At 33.9% G+C, this 25,080-nt stretch overlaps 1 protein-coding gene across 1 annotated transcript; it reads right to left on the bottom strand.

Annotated features, from left to right (window-relative positions):
• Hnf4g (hepatocyte nuclear factor 4 gamma) lies at nt 1-24,677 on the bottom strand. Its single transcript, XM_027948808.3, has 10 exons — nt 24,542-24,677; nt 20,025-20,202; nt 15,766-15,860; nt 12,823-12,929; nt 10,854-11,009; nt 7,764-7,851; nt 4,942-5,094; nt 4,579-4,815; nt 3,448-3,570; nt 1-122 (listed from the first exon to the last, which is right to left on the bottom strand). Exons 1-10 carry the CDS (start codon nt 24,675-24,677, stop codon nt 1-3), a joined length of 1,395 nt encoding a protein of 464 aa, XP_027804609.3.
• Nucleotides 24,678-25,080: the final 403 nt, after the last annotated feature.

The raw sequence follows: 25,080 nt of genomic DNA on the forward strand, positions 1-25,080 counted from the left end.
TCACAATTGCTTTTGTTTGGAGAGGGGCTGGTGTGAAATGACTGAAGCTTGATTTGAAGCTATTTTGTACTGTTCTTGTCCAGAGCCTTGTGGTGGTGAAGGTAGTGGGGTTTCAGGAGTTGCTGAAAAAGAATCATAGAATTATCTGTGATGGTAGCACTAAACCTCTCCACCCCCATTAGCCCTACACAATGCCAACATGCATTATTATATTTTGGAAACATTTTTTAAAAGATCATATGTAAAGTACTGATTTGTATAAAGCATTTTCAGTGTATAGGCATACTAGGGGAAAAGCAATCTCAGCTTCCTCCCCAAATAGCATTAAATAGCAAAAGATCATGCACACACACACAAAAATCTTCATAGTCACTTTTTGGTATTCCTTTCCTAAAAGCATTCATGAGCATAATTTCCTAACAAATGCAGTAGAAAGAAGTCAATGACAAAAATTAACAGAATGTTAGTTTTTTCAAATATTAGTAAGCAATCTTCATAATATTTGCAATCAAAATGCACATAAAATTAAAATATATTTGGTTTGGATTCTACTAATTCAGATATATTAGATGGCATAAAAAATTAGAATTAAGATACTTTATAAGTGTTATGAAATCTAAGCTATAATCAGAAGCATCTGAAACACACTGGCTCTGATGCCTCACAATTATTCTATTACAGTTGAGCTTGCTGGTCCCTTCCCCTTCAATGCAAAGAGTAAGCATGAGTAATTAAATATAAAAGAAATTGAACTGAATATAAAAAGTTGTAATTTGAATACTTCACTGTCTAGAATAGTTAATTCTCCCTATTGGAAATTTTACCATATAAAACAATCCAGAAGCTATTCTGGAATTAAAAAAAAACAAAACTTGAACTATTTTATTACTCACAGTTATTATTTCATGTTTAACAAAACTAATGGCTTGGAAATGTTTGGTAGCCTGTGGCACTGTAAACTTTATAGAGTTTTATTTTTTCCCCTCAGTTTTTAAAAACTCTACATAAAAACAAGAAAAGTCCCCTTTACCAGTCATTAATACATTAATTTTATTTTATTGTTAATATAGATTAATAATTACTTATAAATAACATTTATATATGTAGTTTGATTGACAAAAAGAATATCCAAAATTTTCTTTCAAATTATTTCTGGATATTTAGAATGGATTTAAAATTGCAGTGGCCCTCTCTGAAAGTCCCCCCCCCCCCAAAAAAAAATGCATGAACTTAAATTGTTGAATGAGTTTTGGCTTTGCAAAAGTTATACATCATTTTTTAAAAGCAAAGTCAAGTTTAACTTTACAAGTGATTCTCATAAATATTATGCTGAAAGAGGGGAAATTAAAATTGTGATGATGAGATTCTTAAAATATAAGGAACAGCAAATATGTTTTAAAAATACTAGAACATTAGCATTTAAAAGGTAAAAGATTCTACTCCAATAGGCTTCTCAAACTGCCTTGCCAACGATGCTTGATGTGTTGTTACTATGTTTTACTCTGGAGTTTATGAATATTTGTGATTTGTGAGAGAAATGATTGCCTAGACTTTCTGGCATTGAGCTCTCTTCTTCTCTCCTTCCTCTTATTAATTTATTAAATATTTTGCAAGGATGGTCCTAAACCAATCTCTTTCAAATACATTGGGACCGACGCAATAAGTATGCCATATTGTTTCCAGAATTTGTATTTTTTCCAAACAATTCCATTTCTCATGAAATAAAAAAAAAATTGTTTTGGATACAATTTGCCCAAGCTCTACCATTATTTATATCTAAAGGACAGCATGCCGTTCTGTAGTCTCAACTTCCCCTGCTACTAGCTAGCAATCAAGTGGAACTCCCAAAATTGTTATTACATTACATGTAGCACTTGGCTAAAACACATTGCAACTGGTTATTAAAGACTATTGTAAATTCACTAGGCAATGCAACTGTTAATAATAATTATATCACAATAACTCAAGTCACCTCAGTGAGACAGCTGGTTTGGCACTCAAAGGCAATGAATCCAAGGTAAATCTTGAATTCACCAGTATAAATTCAGAAGCAATCAGTTTTAGATATCTTTATCAAAAAAATGTTTATCGCCAGAGTAGCTTAGAAAACTGGACTCTGCATTAAAGCTCCAACAATATCCAGTTAACTTAACTACTAACAACTTCTAATATTTACATAGTCATTTGAGTTCCAAAGAGAAGCAGTTCTTACTTTGCACAACTCTGCTACACAAAAACTACAATTATCATGGCTTAAATTGCACCACTCTTGTAACAACACTGTTCAAATTTCAATTCCCATGGTAACTCACGTTAACTGTAATGCATAAATATAAAACTTCACTACTAACTCTTCCATCTACAAATGCCTGCATAAATGACAGATGTGTTTTGTAATCAGTTACTGATTACATCTGTCTGATTGATCACTGAACATCTTTTCTTCAGTCCACACACTGGCAACAAAGTTTAAAGTTCCATTGGTTCCTTGCCTCCCCATGATAAATTCATGTAACATTTTACGAAAAAAAAAAATGGATAACTGAAAGAGAATTGGCCAGTTAAGATGAAAGCAAAGAAACGAAATGCAGGAAGTGAAATTCAAATCCAACATAGCTGAACATGGGAACAGGGACACAGCCATTGTCTGAGCCTCTCAATATTCAGCCAGGAAGTGATGGAAGAAAAACTGATGAGGAAAATCAATGTGACGAAAGGAACGACATTGTCGCAAAGAAAGTCAAATCAGCAAAAACCTTCGCACCAAATAAGTTCTCAGAGATATTTCAGGAAATTAAACATACAAAGGATCAAATGTTGGAAAAATGATCCAAACTTCCAAAGGAGTAAAATTCATCAGGACACAGAGAACATTTACACTTCCAAATTGTAAATTATATAAAAAAAAAAAAAGGGCAGAAAGCACTGTGCAAACTAATCTTCACTATTCACAAAGAAATAAAAAACTATTTCTCAATGTTTCTAATGTTTTAGAATAAAAAAGATTATTCAATTTATCTACACATTTATAAACTATAGGTAAGTGAGTTCTTAATGTTTTGACATTTTTAAAGATCATAAGCAACACAATTTTTCCACTGATTATTAGGATTCCTTTGGGTGATTGCAAGTTATATGGTCCTTTTATGGTCCTGCACCATCATGCAGAGCTAGGACTACCTGTCTGTTCTTTTGTGTTCCTAAAACCCATGAAGTTCACATTTTTTTTGTATGAAAAAAAAATATTATCTAGAGAGAATAAATAACTAAGTGAATATAACAATTTCCCACAATTTAGTCCTGGAGAAAAAATTGTACCCACTTTATATTTTTTATTTATTTATTTTTTCAATTTATGGGTATTATTGGAGACTTACCCAAATTCAACTATTTCTCAAATAATTAAGTTTCAGAATGTTGTGGTAGAAAAGTAGCTCAGATACTTACAGATCTGGTCCGTATGAACCAATGTTGACATGGGACCTAAAAGTATAGTTTGTCCAGTTAATGGATCTTGAGACAAATGTGGGTGCATTGGATGATGAAGATGGTTTCCATCATTGGAAGCACCTAAAGAAGATAAAGATAGATGCTTGCATTAGTGATATTTATGGAGAATGGCAGGTTTATCTTGGCACAAATATTTGACAGCTTAAATATTGCTGTTTTTTGCCAAGTGCTTTTTGAGAATTCAAATGTAAATTGATAGAACCACTATCATAGTAAAGACAATATCAGCTTTCACTGCACATTGGCTAGATGAATGTTGTAGCATAATGTTGTTTATTAATAATGGACCTTTTGTGCCATTTCCTGGAATCATTAGGTTTACTGCGTATTATTAAAACAATTCCAAGAATCACTTACCTCAAGTTTATGGTATTTGGGACCACCCTAATACAATAATCAACCTTTATTTCAGAAAGATATTAAGCACCAGAAAAGTTAAAACACAAATAGTGATTTTATAAGGACATTTAATCTATATCAAACTTTAAATTATTTCTTAACTTATTCCTCACATTTTATTTGCAGCATTAAAATATCATTTTCTTCTTCTACAATTTTGTGTCAAAACCCAGGAGCAAAAATGTTCATTTTAAGCTATTTAGTATGTGTGTGTGTGTGTGTGTGTGTGTGTGTGTGTGTGTTTAGGCTATTTTAACAATACATATATTCTTTAAGACTTAAAGGAATTAGGAGATACACACACACACACCACACACTCCTCAAGAGGTCCTAAAAATAGTTAATGCATTTCTATTTTCCTTATATGGAAAGATTTGAAAATTGAAGTAAAAGGGACTATGGAGGAAAGATGGTGAATTCTGGTAAGGATGGGGATTTGAATCTTTTCCAGTATTTTTATCCCACTCTAAAGGGTTTTTGCAGACTTTCTAAATGTAACAAATTGAATTTATTATGTCATGGCAGAAGAAGATAAAAATCAGGAGGAACATAAGGCAACTTGAAAAGATGAAATAAATGTGGACAAAAAGTAAATAAATCGGGCAAACATGCTCTAAGCTACTTAGTGTGATTTGAATCAATATAATAGAAATTCTTAAATGTACTCACCACCCAGTAGCATTTCCTGAAGCAGGTTGTCAATTTTAACCATTCCAAAAAGCTTCACAAACTGTATTTGCTCGATCATTTGCCACGTGATGCTCTGCAGCGTGGGCAGGAGCAAGAGCAGCTCCCCAAACCTGCCCCGGGAGTCATACTGCCTGTCGTTGATGTAGTCCTCTAGACTGATCTGCACTTGGAACCGCATGTTCTTAATTTTTACTGGGTCACTTAGTCCTTTTGCATCTAAGAAAGAGACAAAAGGCACAATTTGAAGATTGAATCAAGCTAGCGTATGAGAGGAGCTATTCTAATACGAAAAACTAGTTTAATTGTCATTATTTTATTTTTAAGGGGATTTTGAAAACAAACCTGGGTCAAAAAACACAATTGCCTTCAAGCAAGCATACTCATTGTCATCAATCTGGATTTCCTGAAATGGTCGGACAAGCTCATCGAGGACCCGATTGGCCACACGGCTGATCTCGACTTCACAGCTGTTTCGGTGAATGACGTAGTTGTTGCCTAGGAGAAAAAGAAAAAGGAACTACCTCCTCACCCAAATTGTCAGATATTTAAGGTTTTACAAACCAAGGTTTAGAAGGAGTCGTTAGGGCTTCATCTCTCAGTAGTGTTTAGTGATGTTCGACCTTGTGAGTACTTAAAGGATCAATAACAATGATAATGGGATCACATGCATTTTAACAACCTCACTGGCTGGTGATAGCACAAAAGTACAGACGAATACAAGCTAATAATTGACAGGGGAAAATCAAAATATAATGATTAGCTCTCCTCTTTGTCAGTCACCTATTAGTGTCTTACTCATTAATGAACATAATACAAATCCTAAAGAATCTTCCTTGCTTACAGTGGATTAAAAACAGCACTCCTTTGGTGCCCCAGGCCTAGGAAGGAATAAGAACTATTGAGACAGTTTTAAGACGTCTGAATAAAGGAAGTTGATTTTTCAGAATGAGCAGGTGTATTCTCATGAGTTCCCTCCATGGATGGTACATTCCCTCTTCTGAGTTTCTTTAAATAGAGGTGAGATGACCACTGTAAGGAGCTGGACTTAAAGTTGAGTTCATCAATTGGCTAGAGAACTGAATCACCCAACCACCTCAAGATCTTTCTAACTTAGAAATTCTCTGGCTATAATATGATGAATGTGCTGGTTTCTGAAAGAAAGCTAAATTATTATTTTCTGTTTTTATAAAAAGCATAATATTCCAAATTCTTCCACTGTAGTCTAAGACAACTGTTACATTTTGGTATGGTGCATCTCTTCTGTGGTATACACTCCACACCACGATGCTCTGCCTCACCAAATACCCAAAGTGACGGGACCGATTGACTGAAAACTCCACAAATATGTGAAACAAAATAAACCTTTTAAGCTGATTATCTCAGATCATAGTAATAGGAAGTTGACTAACAAGGATCTTCAGGGTAACAGTATGTCCAAAGTATTCATTCAATGTAGCCTCACTCTGTTTTTCCACCCAGCTTTATTGAGGTATGAGAGACAAAAACATTGTATATATTTAAAGTATACTGTAATTTTGTATTTGGGTATCCATATACATTGGGAAATGATTATTATAATTAAGCTAATATATCCATCCTCTCACATAATTACCCTTTTCTGTGGGAATCTTAACCCTTTCTTACAAAAAGTTAACTATTAAGTGTAAAATGATTTAGAATTATATAACAGACGCTGTTTTCTAGGGGATATTGCATTCAGATCTATAGGGAGAACACTATTTGAGATGCTTATTAGGAATGCAGAAGTGTTTAACAGAATTTCAGGGCATAGTCTGCAGTCATGTGATATGGTTTAGAATTCTGGCTCTCTCCTACCTTTATGCTCTTAGATAAACATAATCTGCCTCTGTTTTCTCATCAGCAAATTGGACTGAACAGAAGAGTACTTATTTAAATGATTAAATGAGAGCATGTATGTATATGTAAAGAACTTAGAGCAGAGCATTTATGTAATGAGCCCTCACTAAACCTTAGCTATTGTTACATTGTGTTCCATTCATCTATCACAGAAAAATTAACTCATCTGCCCAATGAGGGAGCACAAACCAGAAAACCCAACAACTGAGGAGGCCAATGCAGAAGGATTGCAAATTGAAGGCCAGCCTCAGGAATTTAGTAAGACCCTGTCTCAAAATAAAAAACAGCTGGGAATGTAGCCCTGTGGTAAAGCCCCTGGGTTCAATCCCAGTACTAAATAAACAAACTACTCAAATTCTCATTTTGCACAAAGCATGCAGAGGTAAATCTAACAAACATTAGAAGGATCTCAACACTCAAAATCTAATTAATGGAACGAATCTAACAGAATCATGTTATATACATATATAAATGCACCAAAGAGAATATGTCCTTTATGTATATGGAGAACATACCAATCAAAAATAAAGAAAGAAAGAACTGAAAAGAAGATAAGAAGACAGAAAAGCGAAAGGGAGGAGGAGAGGAAGGAGGCATGGGTATTGAAATAAAATTTCTTGTATGTATATATTTATGTCAAAAGGAACCCAGATACTATGTATAAACATGATGCTGTCATAAAAAAAAAATCTATTTTATGAGTTAGGTAAAGGTGGAGTATTGGAACAATTAATGAAAACAAATATTTCCATCTGAGTCTTTCATCTTCACCTGCCATCCTATTTTGCTTTTCCTATCACTTTTATAAGAATTCTTCAAACATTACATCAAACCTTTTTCCCTGATCATTTTAGAGTATATTAGGGGCAATGAGGTCCTAGTGGTTAATCACATTAGAGTATAAAATAGTTATTAAGCAAACAATGAAAGAGTGTGAAAATACACTGGAACTCCACAGGTAGTCATTTAAATCACTAATTCTTTGCTCTGCTGAGACTTAACACACCTCAATACTATATTTATTGAGCAACATCTCCATTTCATTTTTAAATGTTAATGGTCCCTGATCATTTCACTGTTCTCTGAACTTACACACAATCAAGGCAAGAAAGTATAAAGCTGAGTGAGGACATAATCAATTAAGTCCAACCTGTGAAGCAAGAGTACCATTGACAGTGTCTGTGAATGCTTGGGACATATAGAATAGATCCTGCATATTATCTGAAGGATGAAATAAAAGAAATGATTTCTTCTTAAATTAAAAAAAAATGTATATATACACTTACCCAAAAGCAAAATATCTTTATACATCATGGATCTTTTCGTAGCTCCAAGCAGTAAGTGCTCCCCTGCGTGAGCTCTCAACAGGGCCACCTTAATGAAAAATTCCAATTTTAACAATTAATTATAAAATATAATGATTAAAAGATGGCATAATATGAGTCTGATTAAGTTTCAATGTTCTTTAAGCATGGGGCTTTTTTTCATTTTGTTCTAATAAACTATAATATTCATAGGCACTTGCTATCAGTAATCCTTCTAGTTTTCTACCCTAGTATGTCAATAGAAAGTATTTTCGAAATTTCTAAAAGTACCTAACAAGTGACACAATGGCATGAGAAGAAAAGCAGATCAGTTCACTGTTTTGGAGGGAAACAGAATCAGGCTAGAGCTCAGATCTCAGCTTGACCACTTAGGACCCTTTAACTTTGGTTAGGTCAACCTATATGTTTGGGACTCAACTGATTTCATCTGTAAAGTGGAGGTGGAGATAAAACATCTCAGAGTTTGCTCATAACGACTAAGGTATAAAATTTATGTAAAACATAATTTCCTGCACAAAATAAACTAAATAAACAAAAGCAAAGCAAGGACTTGTAGTGAAAAAAAGAGAGAGACCTGGATACTGCCACCTTCCAGGTTGAGCTTCTGATTCTGTGCATTGAGTTCTACAATGAGCTTTATTCCTATACTCAGCTGCAGGTGTGGGTACCACCACAAGGAAGAATAGGAAGCATTTCAAATGCAATGCCTACAACGTCAGGCTTCTCTGATGTTTTAATCACCTTAGTGCAAAATGTTTGTTTACATCCAAAAAGGAGTCTAACTATACAGAAAATCTTAGTGCTGCTTCTCAAAATAAAAGCCAAGTCCATCCACTGTTTTCAGGAGTCCAGGATCTTGTCATTTGTGGCCTGGACCATCCCCCTACACTCAATAGGTATTTTTGCTTTCCTTCTGGGTTCTCCATTATACATCCTTCTACATCATTCTTCAAAGGGATACTTTTAGAATAGTAACCTCTTAATATCATCCCTCTGCTGAAGACTCTTTAATGGTTTCTTATTGTTCTTAGGATACAATCCAAACTCCCCAATCATGGCTTCCTAGGTGATGGAAGAAAGAGGGGAGGTTCCATGTTCTGCCTCTGATCTCCACATCTCTGAGTCTCTGACTTTATCTTGAAACACTCCTTGTTCACATTGCTCCTGCCTGACTCACAACCCTTGCACATGCTTGTTCCAGGACCCAGTATGCTTTCTGCTTGGATCTCAATGTGCCTGACCCCTTGTGAATCAGCTCTCAGGAAATATCTTCTCGGATCCTCACTATAAAGTATCTCTTTTCATCCCCAGTCATTTTCTAACAACTCATTCTATGTCATTTTATAGCATTTTATAGAACTTTTCCCCACCTAGAATTAACTTACTCATAATTTGTTTATTTTTTATTGTCTGTCTCTCCCAAATAAAAAACAAACTTTATGAGACTAGTAAGACAGTCTGTATTTTCCTGGCATATTACCCATAGCGCCTAAAACTGCACAGGAGTCTCCTAATAAATATTCATTGGATAAATTTAAGGAATGAACTTAACAAATCTAGGGTTCAGTTTCAGAAACTGTGGAGATAACACCTTATACCACAGAACTCCCGAGAGAATTAAATGAAATAATGTGATTGATAATGTATCTTAAAGCTAATTCCACAGAACCTTAACCACACCACAATACACATTCACTAAACCATGGCTATTAATTTATACTGTTAATATTAAGTGTTAGTTAGCAAACAAAACCCATTTTGACTGGTTACTGGATTTCAATTTCCCAGTATTTAAATCATTGTCTTCATGCAAAAGTCAGCAACTTTTAAACAAGAATGGTCATAAAAGTATAAAGCTGATAAATAACGTAACCTTACTTATATTGCTTGGGGTGAGATTAGTAGGTTTTAGCAATTTAGTATTATTCATTCTGGCATAACTTTCTCAGTCAAGCTATCTTTATGATATGTCAATAACAGTGACTCATTCCAGGAAAGCAGTTATGGAACATTTTAAGAATTATTTCAGATTTCACAGTATTTTTTTTTCTTTGTAACCAGGTGAAATGTTCTTTTAGAAATATAACATCTCACTTTGTAGGATAATTTTTGTTCTCTGTGTAAATATTTTGCATGGTTTTTACACAATAATTCCCCTCCCCTTTATTATTTCTTTGTTTTTATGTATCAAAGATAAAGAACACTGGTCAAAAGGTGTATAAATATAACTGGGTATAACACTTAACATGATTGTTTTTCTCAATGTGATAAGAAAGGAAACTTTCAAATGATTTTCATCTATTGAAAAAATATATCCTACTTAGTACAAAGAATTCAAAATGAATCTGAAACAAACTAAACTTCATAGACTAATTAGGAAATCCAAGCTCTTAATTTATTAAAATATCTCAACATATATAAAATATAACAATGCATGTATCAGGAAAAGATGACTGTGTCTAATTTTTATAATTTCTCTAGATTTCAGATCATGAATCTGTAGACTTTTTTCCACAACTGTAATTTTTATATAATAAATGCTAGAAGAAAATTAACAGCACAAAGGACAAAACTTACATTTTAATTGCATAAAGCATCACAAAGACATCAACTTATCCTGTTGGGTTTCTGTTTAGGACTGGCCAGGTATTTCCGAGGGATTTTATGTGGGATCTTAGGGAAACCCAAGATACCACAATTTGCCTTTTACCCCTGGACATTTGCTCTTCTAATACCTTGACTCAAAAATGATAGTTATTTGCTGGTCTTTTTCCCTTACATAAGCTCTTGAAACTCCAAGAGGGCAGAACCGTGTTTTGATCAACTCTTATCCAATCAATAAGTCTGCAAGACCTCTAAAACAGAAGTCAAACAGTAATGCCTCTGTATAGAACAAGAAGGGGAAAAGATAAGAAGACCAATCCTTTTCTCACAAGGTAATTTCTCCATTACCTAATATAGTAAATGTGATACAAATGGAATTCAAGGGGCACAAAACTAAGGAATTTTCAAAATCTGTTTTAAAGCAGTCACAATGTCTTCAATTTATACCTGGTCATCCAGTGGTAACTCACAGAAGGCAGGAATATATTTAGCCCATTCCACCAAGACTAAAAGCTGCTGTTTCATAGATTCGCAGACATCACCAATACTTGCAATTTTCTTAACATTTATGTCAGTGCTGACCCCAGGGCTTGAGGCTGAGATCTGGCATTAAGAAGAACATTATATTCACTTATCATTTAAAATAATACATAGCACTATTTCCCTGTTTCCCCATAACTGTGTGAAGTAAACACTACTGAAGCAGGCAATATAATTGTCACAGGATCTTGAAATGTATTAAACATTCTTTAATTGAGAAATAAAATACATATAGGTTTTCAAGTAAAACTGAAAGCAGTCAATAGATAGCACCACACTCTGACAGCAGTATCTTATTTTAAAAGCCAAATGTTTCAACTAAGTGATCACAATTTTGGGGGAGTTTCACACTTCAATAAGCTGCATAAAGAGATAGGTAATGTCCACATGAAATATGCTTTGTGATTTTATTTTTAACTTAAAATTAAAATTCCATTAAGGAAGTCCATCTTCAATTTGTTGATCTTTACTCAGAATACATTTATTAAGTGGATAAGGTTTACCAAATTGGGAAGAAAAGATTTAAACAAGAAACCAGAAATACTTGTGATGCTGCATTAAACAAAAGCCCATCAAAATAAAACTAAGGGAACCAAAATCTGATTCAACTATGTTGCAGAGCTTAACATTTAATGGTACATTTTTAAAACTGCAAATAATATGAATAATAAAAATACGTGGTGTTAAAAAGTGATTTAAAATACTATCTAAAAGTTTTTGTGAACTTTGTTTGAATCTGTGTGTGTCTTCATGTGTACCCGGCACTTCCTCACAGCCCCTGCTTAAGCCATTCTGTAAATGGTTTATTGGACCATCAAGTAATCTTCAAGTAATAATGATGATAATGGGAATGTCAACCTCATCATATTACCTTTGTGTTATCTAAAACGAAAGTAGCCTCACTGACTCTTTATGAGAACTGATTACTTACCTATTTCATAATTTGCTTTATAATAGAAAAATATTATTTTTACTTTATAATAGAAAAATATTATTCATGTTTCTAGTAGGGGCAATGCTAAAATAAACTTTCTTTAAAGGCTTCCTCACTGGATCTTTAAGAGGTTTATTTTTATGCATGTAACTAATTATTTTAAAAATTTTAGACCTGATATTATAGAAACTTAAAGTAATAAAGTTGTGTTTCCTCTGTGCTTTCTGAATTCTGGGTCTGCATTTAAATACCTGTTTCCATAGCAGACGTCAAGGTGACAATTCTTAAGTTCAGAAATCATCTTCAGAGAAAGAGGCCCTAATGACAGTCTTCATTATGCTTCACAGAAGTTATAGCAACTGATCTTATAGAATCAACCAATAGTATAAAATACTTCTTCCCCCTCAACATTGTGGTATGCAGTAATAACTTTTTTTTTTTTTTTTAGGTACAAGAGATTGAACCCAGGGGCACTTAACCACTGAGCAACATCCCCAGCCCTTTTTATGTTTTATTTTGAGACAGGGCCTTGCTAAGTTGCATGGGGCCTAGATAACTTGCTGAGGCTAGCTTTCAACTTGCTATCTTCCTGCCTCTTCCTCCAGAGCCACTGGGATTACAGGCATACGCCACTACACTTGGCCATTAAGAACTATTAATCAACCTTATAAACAAACTCTTTTCTTCCCTCGAACAATCTTAAACTGAAATTCATTTGCTTGTTCTTTTTATAATAGGGTCTTGTTAAAAAAAAAAAAAAGTCAAAATCAAATCAGCAGTCCCCCTAATGCTTACAAAGTAAAAGCCTTAGACTTGTGTAGGTGTGATTTACTTTAGACATGAGCACATTCAGATGAAATAGATTATTGTAGCATTATGCTGATATGCAAATAGACATTTCATTCTATTACACAAAGCTAGATACTGGGAGGCAGTGCGTACCTGGCGAGACCGAATTTCAGCTTGTGACAGTGTGTTTATGGAGGGGATATTGCTGCCATCGAATGTGCTTCTTCTGGTGCTTATTCTATCGCGTTCATTTTGCACAGCTAAGACAGAAAAGGCAGAGTATTACTGGTTAAATCCCTTTAAGATGTGTCATGATATACAGTTTGAAATTAAAAAAAATAGTCTTTCTAAAAGACCGTGGTGATAGAAAGTTAAACTTTTCATTCTGTACCCATTTTCAAAAGTTGGAGTAGCCAGGGGCTTGTCTTTGTCACTAGAGCTCATAAAATACTGTTTGGGACTTCAAGACAGCAAGCATGCTATAAAGTGTGGTTAACCTGTTTTGCCATGTTAAGTTTTTGATAGATTGGTTTTCTATTCTCTCAAACTATATGCTAACTAGAGGAAGAATGTCACGTATGAGATTGACCAGGTCAAAGATAAATAAGAGTGTATTTGCTCCCAGAAGATATGAGTCATCAATTTTGAAATTCTATTTTCTTTTTCCTAAGCACTACCAGAATAGAAAGTAAATTTATTTTAGTTTAGATGATTTTAAGGTTGCAATATTATGATATCTTATGAAATACTGTCATTGAGATAATTTACAGGTGTTAATTAAAAATATAAAATTAAATTAAAAAGCTGTATGAGTCTGTGGAATCTCCTGAAAAGTCTAAGGTTTGAACAACAGCTTTTTGAAGAAAAAAAAATCTTTCAAATTATATGAAAGTCTCTACAGAAGAGGTAGAAATGCATCCTTTTTTTAGAAGGGAAAGGAATAAAAATGTGTTTCTCAAATTCCATGCTGAAAATTACATTTTTAAATATAAAGAAGAGCCAGAAGAGAAGAATTAGCTTATATATTTGTATAAATACTCATATAAACAACAAAACAAGACAGATGTCAAGATGACTTTTAAAAGTTGGAAGGCAAAGAGAAAAACACAGCTTAGTATACCAAACTGTTTAGGTTAATGTTCTAGTCTGTTCTGTTGGAAAGATAGACTGTTAAACTATAAAATTTAGGGCAATTATTATTTTATTATAGAAATACACCAAAGTCTTGTAACACAGACCCTAAACTTACTATTAATTATGAAGTCCATTACGTTAGAAGAAAAAATACTGGACTTTTTCACTTTATGAGAGAGTAAGTAGTCTCTAAGTTGGAGTGATTTATTAATATTTTATTTTAATATCACATTTACTGATAGCTTACTGGGGTTTTTGTGTTTTTTTTTTCTTTACCAGAGACTTATTGATTTTCAACCTGAACTGACTCATTCGGAAATACATATGTAGAAATAAAAAAATTAAGATGTTTGTTATGTTTTTTAAAATTTCATTTACATGATCAAGTTTAACCCATGAGCTCCATCCCCAGTCTCTTTTTTTATGTTTAATTTTAATTTGTTATATATGACAACAGAATGCATTACAATTCATATTACACATATACAGCACAATTTTTCATACCTCTGGTTGTACACAAAGTAGAATCACATCCTTTGTGTCTTCATACATGTACTTAGGGTAATGATAACCATTGCATTCCACCATCTTTCCTATCCCTGTGCCCCTCCCAGTCTTTCTTATTTTTTATTGTGAGACAAGGTCTCATGAAGTTGCTTAGGGACTTGCTAAGTTGCTGAGGCTGACTTTGAACTTGTAATCCTCTGGGTTCAGCCTCCTGAATCACTGGGATTCTAGACATGCACCACCATACCTGGCTGATAATCCAATATTTTAAAAAATAAGTTAATTCATAAATTTTAAAATTCATAAAGGAAATATAAAACTGTTATTTGTTTTCAATTTAGTAGAGGTAAAGTTTGGGGATCAAGCAGAAATGGAGGGAGACAATTCACAAAGTATATAATTAATCCCATAAACTACCCAATAGAGCTCTTAGGACAGTAACAATGTCATTTTTAAAATGAAAAATTGTTTTTGCTTTAATGTTATGAACTTTTTTTTTTTTTTTTTTGGTCTTCTTTTAAGACTAGCAACCTGAGAAATGCTAATGGATTTTTTTTTTACAATTTTAAAATACTGAGAGATAAAGGAAAAAAAAAACTAGCTATGTTCAAAATGGATTTGATGTATTTTAACTTCTTTAGTATACTGATTTTATTCAATTTGATTTTTTAGCACATTTTATACTGTGAACAATGGCTTATTATAGACACAGGCATGTAGCAAAACCGAAAGGAATAAACCCTTGTAACTTTTTATGCCTGCCAGAATGTGCTCATCACATTTGTGTCTAAAATACCCATGTTCAGAATGTACCAGAATATAATCAGATTGTTTAATATGTTCAAAATGAACTTAATATATACCATATAATAATAAATACCATATCAATCTATTGTCTCTGTCCCTTGATAGAATATAAACTCTCTAAAAGGGAGGATCATTTTGTCTATTTTGTTTAGTGCCAAAACCTCAACACCTAGAACAGTGTTTGGGAAATAGTGTTCAATAGCTATTTGTTAGATGGATGAACATATGAAAAAGTAGATGTTCCATTAATGTTCATGAAATGAATAAAGATATTTGATTATTAAGGATAAAAATGTGTTTAAAATATATTTATAAATTCAATCTATTCATAGATTTTGCAATTTATCTTTTGAACTGGATATTGAAATGCTGTTTGGACAATAATTTTGTTGGCCACATAGCATAGTGTTGGGGAGAATTGTGTCAGAAGTCAGATAATCAAACACAAGATAAAGACTGGCTCCACCACTTACAAGCTGGGTATCATGGGCTAAATACTTTAACTCAAAGAATTATTTCACAGATTCTTCACTACTATATTGAGGAAAATCAGAATAAAGTAAAAAGATTATTGTAATTAATGAGAATATTTGTGTATTCCATTTTTCATCAATAATGTTAACTATCATCATCATCACTATTTTTTACCTTCTTTTTTCATTCCTGCTCGAAAACACTTTCTTAATCGACAGTATCTACATTGATTCCTTTTGTCCTTGTCAACAACACATTGGCGACTGAACCTATAACATCAAACATAGATGTTAGCTTACAGCAAACTATCATTTGTCAAAAAATAAAATATACAAACAAATGGATTTTAAATAAGTATAGTCTAATGTTGCTCAACAGAAAGAAGGTATAAGACAATTAACTGTTTCCAGGCTCATGATCAGCATGTATATGGAAATATAAACCTCACCTCTCACACAGTCTTTATAATAAAATAAAACTGAATGACTAAGTTTTACCCAGTGTACATGATCATTTCTATCATGAGTCATGAAAGTTCAATCTAGTTTTAGACATCTTCTGATGTAAATTCTAGTTGCTTAATGCTAAGTGGTTTCAATGTGAGACAGAATACATCAGAACTCCATTCACCTACACTTTTGTACTTTCTCTCCTTTTAAACATTCTTCAACTAATTTTCAATGACTTCACTTCCAACTGAAATCTATACTAAATGCCAAATTACACAGCTGGGTATGCAGCTCACTGGAAGGACATGAGGCTGTGGGTTTAAATCAGGTGGACAATCAAATTGCAAATCAAAAGACAATTGACAACATCATTGAAAATGTAGTTTCTGCATAAGGATGTATCACTTCACACACATTAGGAAAAAAAAAAACAAAACAAAACAGGCAATCCAGTGTTGGTGGGATGTGGAAAACTTAGAATCGTCACATATTCCTACTTACAATATTAAATGCTGCTGCTGCTGCTTAGAAAGAAAGCTTGGCATTTTCTCACAAATTAAACATAGAGCTGACATCTGAGACAGTGATTCCACACTAGGAACATAACAAAATTTCTGTCCGTATCAGAATTATTCATAAGAGCCAAAAGTGGAGAGATGTGCAGATGAATAAAACGTGGTATATCCATACAATTGAATCTTACCATTTGTCAATAAATAGAAATAAGTTCTGATACTTGTTACAACATTTCTAATTTAAATAAAGGAAGTCAGATTCAAGAGGACACATATTTTATGATTTCATATACATGAAATGGCATACCTGGGCGTGGTAGCACAATACTGTAATCCCAGAGACTCAGGAGACTGAGGCAGGAGGATCACAAGTTCAAGACCAGCCTCAGCAACCTAGCAAGTCCCTAAGCAACTTAGTGACACCCTATATCTAAATAAAAAAAGAACAAGGCCTGGGTAATGTAGTTCAGTGGTCAAGCACCCCTGAGTTCCGCCACTGGTACCAAAAGAAAGGAAAAGAGAAAAGTTCAGAAGAGGATTATTAATCTTTTAAGTAAGATTAGTAATTACCTCATATTGTTGAAAAAGGAGCTGGGGCAATTGGGAAGTGATTTCTAAAGGTTTCTTTGTAGAGAATGAAAATGTTCTAAATTGATTGTTTTGACGGTCACACAAATCTGAGTATGCTGAAAAAAAACCTGTATTATGTACTTAAAAATATATATAGTCTGTTCTAAAACTAGTTTGCCATTCACTCTTGGTAGAACTTGAGGATATTAAATGACATCAATCTACAATTGTAAAATGGGGCAAAGGTCTTGCCTTAAGAGAATGTTGTGTGAATGTACTTCAGAGTTTGGGGCACATGTTAATCATATAATAAATAATAACATTTCTTCAAAACTCTTATCCATAGGCACTGATATATACTGATCATTTGAAGTTGATTATTAAACGATGAGAATAAAGGAATGCATTTTATTACATATAAAATTTTTCTTTAAAATACATGGGTGATCACTTAAAATAGAATGAGATTAAAGACTACTTCAAATGAGCTAAAGGAGAGATGTGTATTCAGAGTGAGAAAAAACCTTGTTCATTTTAAATGAGAGTTGAGAAGACTCAGGAGAGAGGATCTGGTGGCTAAAAATCACAAGAAGGAAAACATAGCCAATCAACACTAAATTAGTAGCAAAATTGAATAAACATATATTAAATACCTATGGTATATTAAATCGTCGTATAGAGTTTAAACAGATGAATATTACCTTTCTCTTCCATTCAAGAAAATTATAATCCAGTAGATCATACAGAAATTTATAAGTAGCCATTATCAAAAGCATCATGTGAGAAGTACTGAAATAGGAGTTTAAAGTGCTTTAGGAAGGACAGTCTGGTTTTCTGTGTGATGAAACAGAGAATCTGGAGGTAGAATTTCTGAATTTCAGGAACTGCATCAATCTTAGGTCAAAAACACTTTTTTCTCCTAAATATAGGAGCACCAACATCACTATTTTCTACGTGGAAAATCATAGCATTTGCTTAATATCAAAACATGTAAGTGGGGCTATGTTGGCAGCAGCATGCATTATACTTAGGAGCAAGAAGTTAAACCATACTTGTGATTAGGATAGTTTCGAAACTTCTAAAAGCTGCTTTGGGAGCAGTTCTTCCTACCATCCCAATACAGACCCCGTGAAAATCCCAAAGCTCTTGTCTTGGTCCTCTCAGCTTCTTAAAAGCTGTTCTTGGATTTAGGTGTCTGAATTGACATTTTTCATATATGTATATTACACTTTAAACAGACCACCTAATTCCAAAAAAAATGTCTATGTGTTATTTTGCTTTTATTTTAGGTGTTAATTACTCAGGAGTGCTCAATAATTAAGGTAATCCTACAGAAAATGTTTACGATGGAGGAAATTTATTTACCTTTTACTTCCAGAATTTTTATGTCTACATAAGCAAAACCCATGTCAATACATATTTTTGTTTATTTACCAAGCTTTTAAAGTGAATAATTGATACATCTTTTAGCTGTTAGCCTAGATCAAACTTTCATGAAAAAATTTGTAGGGAATCCTAGGAAGATATTTCAGGATTTGGCTATTCATATTAACTTTTATTACAGCCTGGAAAATCAAATGACATCTTGGAAGAAGGCTAACTCCTCCTTAAATGACCATTTTCTTAAAACAATGTAAAAATGCTAACATCCTTTTCATTGACAGAGTAAATACAGATTTTCTTCTGTTATTTATTTTGGTCAGTAGCCCATATTCAACTTAGATATAATATGCCTTCAAGAACTGTCATATTGCCAGGCTCAGTGGCACATGATTATAATCCCAATTGCTCAGAGGCTGAGACAGTCAGCCTCAGCACAAGAGAGGTGCTAAGCAACTTAGTGAGACCCTGTCTCTAAAGAAAACACAAAATAGAGCTGGGGATGTGGCTCAGTGGTCAGGAGCCCCTGAGTTCCCTCCCCAGTACTCCCCCCACATGCACAAAAAAAGAAATGTCATATCGATAAGGATGCAATAATTAAACCTAACCTGTGTTGTGATATTGACAAGAAAACATTTTAAAAAACTATGTGTGTCACATAAAATGTAGGTAAGTAAGCTTTAGACAAGACATTTAAATTCAAGGTCACAAAAAAGGTAGCATGAGAATCAAGTTTAAATTTTAGAACTGAAAATTAAATTTCATTCATGGAAACCAACAATGTCCAAAATCATCTGTACTTTTAAAATTTTGTTTTAAAATCTCCAAGATGTAGTGCAACACTAAAAAGAAAATCAACATAGGGAGAAATAAACACATTGAGAAACCATTTAAGTGCAGATTTTAAAAATGTATAGTGGTATACAAGCATGGTAAAACAATAAAGAGACACACGGAAAAGATCAACATCAAATTCCAGATGGTAGGTACCTCAGGGAGTCTAGGTAGAAAGAGAAAGTGGGAGGTAGCCATTGGAAGATTCAGCTATTTTGGTCTAAAATGGGTGGTAGGTGGATTTTTTTTTATTTATATCTTTTTAAGTCTAATCTGTTTCATAAAAGAAGAACCACCTGTATACATACGCCCCACACACTCTTTCATTGCTAGGTAGAATTTTTCTACCTAGAGTTACAGATATAAGGAAGCTCTAAATATTTTTTTCTTTTTGCTTTTAATTTTTCAGGGTGGGAAGTACTAGGGATTCAACCCAGGGAAACTTTACCACTGAACTCTACCCCCAGATCTTTTTATTTTTTATTTGGAGATAGGTTCTCCCTGAGTTACTTAGGGCCTTGATAAATTGCTGAGGCTGGCTTTGAACTCACAATCCTCCTGCTTCAGTCTCCAGAGCCAGTGGGATTACAGGAGTGCAGCACTGCACCTGGCTCTTCCCTTATTTTTTGCGTGCTATTTCAAACATCTCAAAAGATCATTTTCCTTAATGGAGCATGTGAAGTACCTGCAGGAATAAACATGACTCTTGCGTATGCTGCGTCGAAAGAAGCCCTTGCACCCGTCACAGCTCGATGCCCCATAGTGTTTTCCTGTTGCTCTGTCCCCACATATGGCACACAGACAATTGACACCTACACCGTTGTCTGTGGTATTCATAGTTGTTGTCTCTGGGGCAGAACTATCTGTTAAAAAAAAAAAAAAAAGAAGAAGAAGAAGAATAGATTTAGAGTTAGTACTGAATATTCTTGACTAAATTGCTCTAAAAATTATACATGGGCCCCAAAGAGTCCATTTCTTGACTTGCTGGAATCTTTAAATCAGGGCTTTTCTTTTAAACTCTGGCTAGTCCTTTCATAACTCCCATCTCATATTTCTGACCATTAGATTTTGGGAATCCATGGGGTTCAGTCCCCCTGTTATACTTTTTCCCAAAGGAAAATTATACAGTTGCATGACATTAAAAATCATCTGTATAATGGGAAAAAAATCTTTAAATATTGTTTCTAATCTGATCTCTCCTGTGGAAATCAGCCTGAAATGCTCAAGTACATATTTAATATCTTCACTTTGAAGACAAATAAAAATGATAAATTAATGTATCAAAAACTAGAACTTTGATTTTTTTTTCCAATCTGTAGAACTTGTTCTTTCTTCAATCTTCCTTATAAAAGCCAATGGTTCCATCTAGTCCCTGGAGCCAAAAACTTGAGAGTCATCCTTGCATCCTTTTGGTCATCCTTCCTTTCCAACTCAGTAGTAAACTAATATTTGAAATACACATTTATTCCAAAGATTTCCACCTTTATCCAATTGATCATCATCCTTCCCATGGACTTCTTCAACACCTTCCCATCTAACTTCCCTGCTTCTTTTAAATTTTTTTTATTATAATTTGTTATATATGACAGCAGAATGCATTAAAATTCATATTACACATATAGAGCACAATTTTTTATATCTCTGGTTGTATACAAAGTATATTCAGACCATTCTTGTCTTCATGCATGTACTTCGGGTAATGATGTCCATCTCATTTCACCATCTTTTTGACCCTCTTGGCCCCTCCCTTCCCCTCCTTCCCCTTTGCCCTATCTAGAGTTTGTCTAATCTTTCCATAGTCCCCCACCCAACCCTACTACAAATCAGCCTCCTTTTATATGAGAAAACATTAGGTCTTTGGTTTGGGGGATTGGCTAACTACACTTTGCATCCATTTACCTGCAAATGCCATGATTTTATTCTCTTTTATTGCTGAATAATATTCCATTGTGTACATATACCACATTTTCTTTATCCATTCATCTACTGAAGGGCATCTAGAGTGTTCTACAGTTTAGCTACTGTGAATTATGCTGCAATAAACATTGGTGTGGCTGTATCCTTGTAGCATTCTGTTTTTAAGTCCTTTGGGTATAGACCGAGGAGTTGGATAGCTGGGTCAAAAGGTGATTCCATTCCCAGTTTTCCAAAGAATCTCCACACTGCTTTCCATATTGACTGCACCATTTTGCAGTCCCACCAGCAATGTATGAGTGTGTCTTTTTCCCCCACATCCTCACCAACACTTACTGTTGTTTGTATTCTAACTTCCCTGCTTTTAAGCTTGCTCCCCCCTCTGTTTATTACCCCAAAGCCACCCAAGTGATCTTGACATAAGAAATCCATACCATGTCACTCTTCTGTGTCTAACCCACCATGATGTGTTACTAGATTGAATAAAACCTATGCCCTTAACCAGGGCCTGTAAAACACTGCATGATAAAATTCCCTGCCTTTGCCAACCCCACCTCTCTGAACCCAGTGTTTGGTATCACTTTTCATCCTGTTTACTATTCTTCAGCAGTGTTACCATTTTTTGTTTGTTTCTTGAAGCCCTAATTTGACCTTGGAACTTTTACACTTGTCTGGAAGGAAATTTCTTCTGTAAGACTTCAAAAAGTTACCTCTCATCTACCCTTCAAGTAGAACTTGGAGCTTGGCTATTATTATTATTTTTATAGAAATGACCTTGCCTAAAATTATATTATGTATTGGTTTGCTCATTTGTAACCCATCTTTATGCACAGAATATAAACTTCAAGATGTCAGAGAATTTATCTGTTTTCCAGCTCTTAGAATTGTGCCGGCATCTACAGGGCATCTAATGTATAGGGTTTTTTTTGTTTGTTTGTTTTTGGGGGGGGCGTGATGTTGGGAATTGAACCCTGGGCCTTGTGCATGCTAGGCAAGCACTCTACCAACTGAGCTATACCCCCAGCCCCCTAATGTATAGTTTTGTAAGAACAGGCATTAAAAATAAATATGTAGTAAATAAATATATCTTAAATGAGTTGATATTGTTGAATGCATCTTTAAAATCTGTATGTACTCAAAATATATTAACTATAAGGTAATATATTCCAAGTACAGTAGCACATGCCTCTAATTCCAGCTACTCAGAAGACTGAAAAAGGAGGAGTATCATCATTTCAGGGACCACTTGTGCAACTTAGCAAGACTCTATCTCAGAAAACAAAACAAAACAAAATCTGGAGGCTATGGCAGGAGGATCTCAAGTTCAAATCTTACCTCAGCAACTTAGCGAGGCCCTAAGCAACTTTATGAGTCCCTGTCTCAAGATAAACAATATTTTTAAATAGGTCATATGATGTGGTTCAGTGGTTAAGTGCCCCTGGTTCAATACTTGGCAGACTGCGCCCCCTCTTCACCCCTCCCCCAAAATAGAAGAGGCTAAGTGGCTCAGGAGGATCATGAGTTCAAAGCCAGCCTCAGCAAAAGCAAGGTACTAAGATACTCAGTGGAACCCTGTCTCTAAATAAAATATTAAAAAAAGGCTAGGGATGTGGCTCAGTGGTTGAGTGCCCCTGAGGTACCCATCCCCCACCAAAAAATAGGCTAAGATATAGCTCAGAAGTAAAATTCTTCTGGATTCAGTCCCCAGTACCCTCCACATGTAGTATATTAAAATTTTAATTTACCATAAATTATATAATAATAAAGAACTCATTATATCTCTATTTAATATAAACAAAGTAAAATTAAAGGTTGTCATATCCCAGTTACACCCCATGACATCACATTTATTCTACTTACTAATGCTTCTGAGTAAACTGCTGTATATAATTTCATAAAGTCATAAAAATCTTTAATGGGAATATATTTAAGGTTCATCATCCTACACTATAGAACTAAAATGCAAAGAATTTTTCTTTTAGTAACATTAACAAAAACATTAGCCATATGGAAGTCAAAGTGTTTAAAATTGATTATATTCTAAATATTAGGTGGGAATATTAAAAACAAATTTAATTCTAAGTTTAGCAATAGTTACATATAATTGACAGTTATTATAAACAAGTTAAATAATAATTGAAAAATAGCCATACAATTTAGTTATTATAGCATACATTGGTAAATTCTTATAGTAAATCTGTTGGTATCATTTAGGAAGCTAGAGTCATTTTTTAAAGTCATGATTCTATTGAGAAATTCTATGAAACATGTCTACTCAAAATAATTACTTCCTAAGAGTTGAACAATAGGTTCATTTTAACTCTATTTGTGCTTAAATTTCAGAATTCATCTTTTGACAATTTTTTTTTAAATCTCCCTGTTAAAAAGGAAATATAACTGGAATTTGCTTACTGGAAATATAACCAGAACATGTGTCATAAAAATTGTACATTAAAGTAGAATATTAGGATACTTTTACCATAAATGATTTCTCAATCCTGACCTAAACACACACACGGGCACACACACACACACATACACACACAAAATTCCAAAGTATACACAATTATAAGGTATTCAAAGTTCTAACAATTACAGTCTGTCTTGGACGAGACTTATACTTGGGGAAAAATCTAAATTCAAAAACAATAGCAAACTGTATTATACAAAGACAATTCATGTCTTATTTAAAGTTAAAATGTTACAGTAGATAAATACCAAGAGCTTTGTGTGGCTAAACATTAGCCTGTCAAGTGAGGTTATAATATAAACCTCTATTTCTTTTCATATTTCTGTTCAACACAAAAACTTGACAGTGATTTTAAATGTAGTTTCTCCTCAGCAGCAACCAAAAACTGGAATAATGAAAGGCGGAGGCAATCAGTAAAAGTATTCAGTGTTCTATAGAAACTCTGTTCCATAAGTCATTCTAAATATTGCATAGAAAATATTTTTTCACAGCCAATCTGCCAATGTTATTACTGTGATTTACAGCAAATAAAGTATCTGCTGAAACTACTCCTTTTACCTCTCTAACTAGCCCATGACAGAATTCTGAGGTTACTTTATTACACAAAACTAGGTTTTTCTACTTGTAACATAAAATAGTCATAGCATTATTAATTTAAATTTTGTGATGAAGTGCAAAAACTCAGATTTGTATCCTTAAAAAACAAGCCTTGATTTCTCCAGCAATAAAACCCTGAGCCACCACCTTTGGGAAGCTCAACTTCACTTCTCCCTGCTATGTTTACTTTTTCATAGATCTATAAGCAGATGAGCACTCACCATTTGAATTATATAAAATCTGCATCGTTTCAAATTCCAAAGTGGTATAATTTGGGTCCAAAACTTCACTGTAATTTCCCACGTCCATGTCCAGAATCGGTTCTGATATCCTCATCATCGACTGAGAGACACACATACAAGTGGCACCTCAAGCCCAGAAAAACTTAGTGTTTTGCTTTCAATCTGATAGTGATAATCCAGAGCTAAGTGTAACTGAGTGACTTAAGAGCTGCAGTGGGAGGGGCTGTAAAACTGTAACCATCCTGCAACAGGTCATATTTTACCTCTTTCTTGTTTTATGGCATATGAGAGCAACTCCTTGTGATAATCTTGGAATGCTTCATGGAATTGCCTTATCTGAAGTGCTTAGTGAACTAACATGATTTTCTAAATTGATTTCCAGTAGACAATAAATTAGGTTATTAAGAAAAGGATTAAACAGAAAAGGGAATCTCTCAGGTTTTAAGCAACAATTATAATGTGAAGTAGCCCATTTCAGGGGCTTGGAACCATCCATATACCACATATTCTGAAAGGCA

Source organism: Marmota flaviventris, chromosome 15 (genome assembly GCF_047511675.1).
Source record: "Marmota flaviventris isolate mMarFla1 chromosome 15, mMarFla1.hap1, whole genome shotgun sequence".
NCBI lineage: Eukaryota > Metazoa > Chordata > Mammalia > Rodentia > Sciuridae > Marmota > Marmota flaviventris.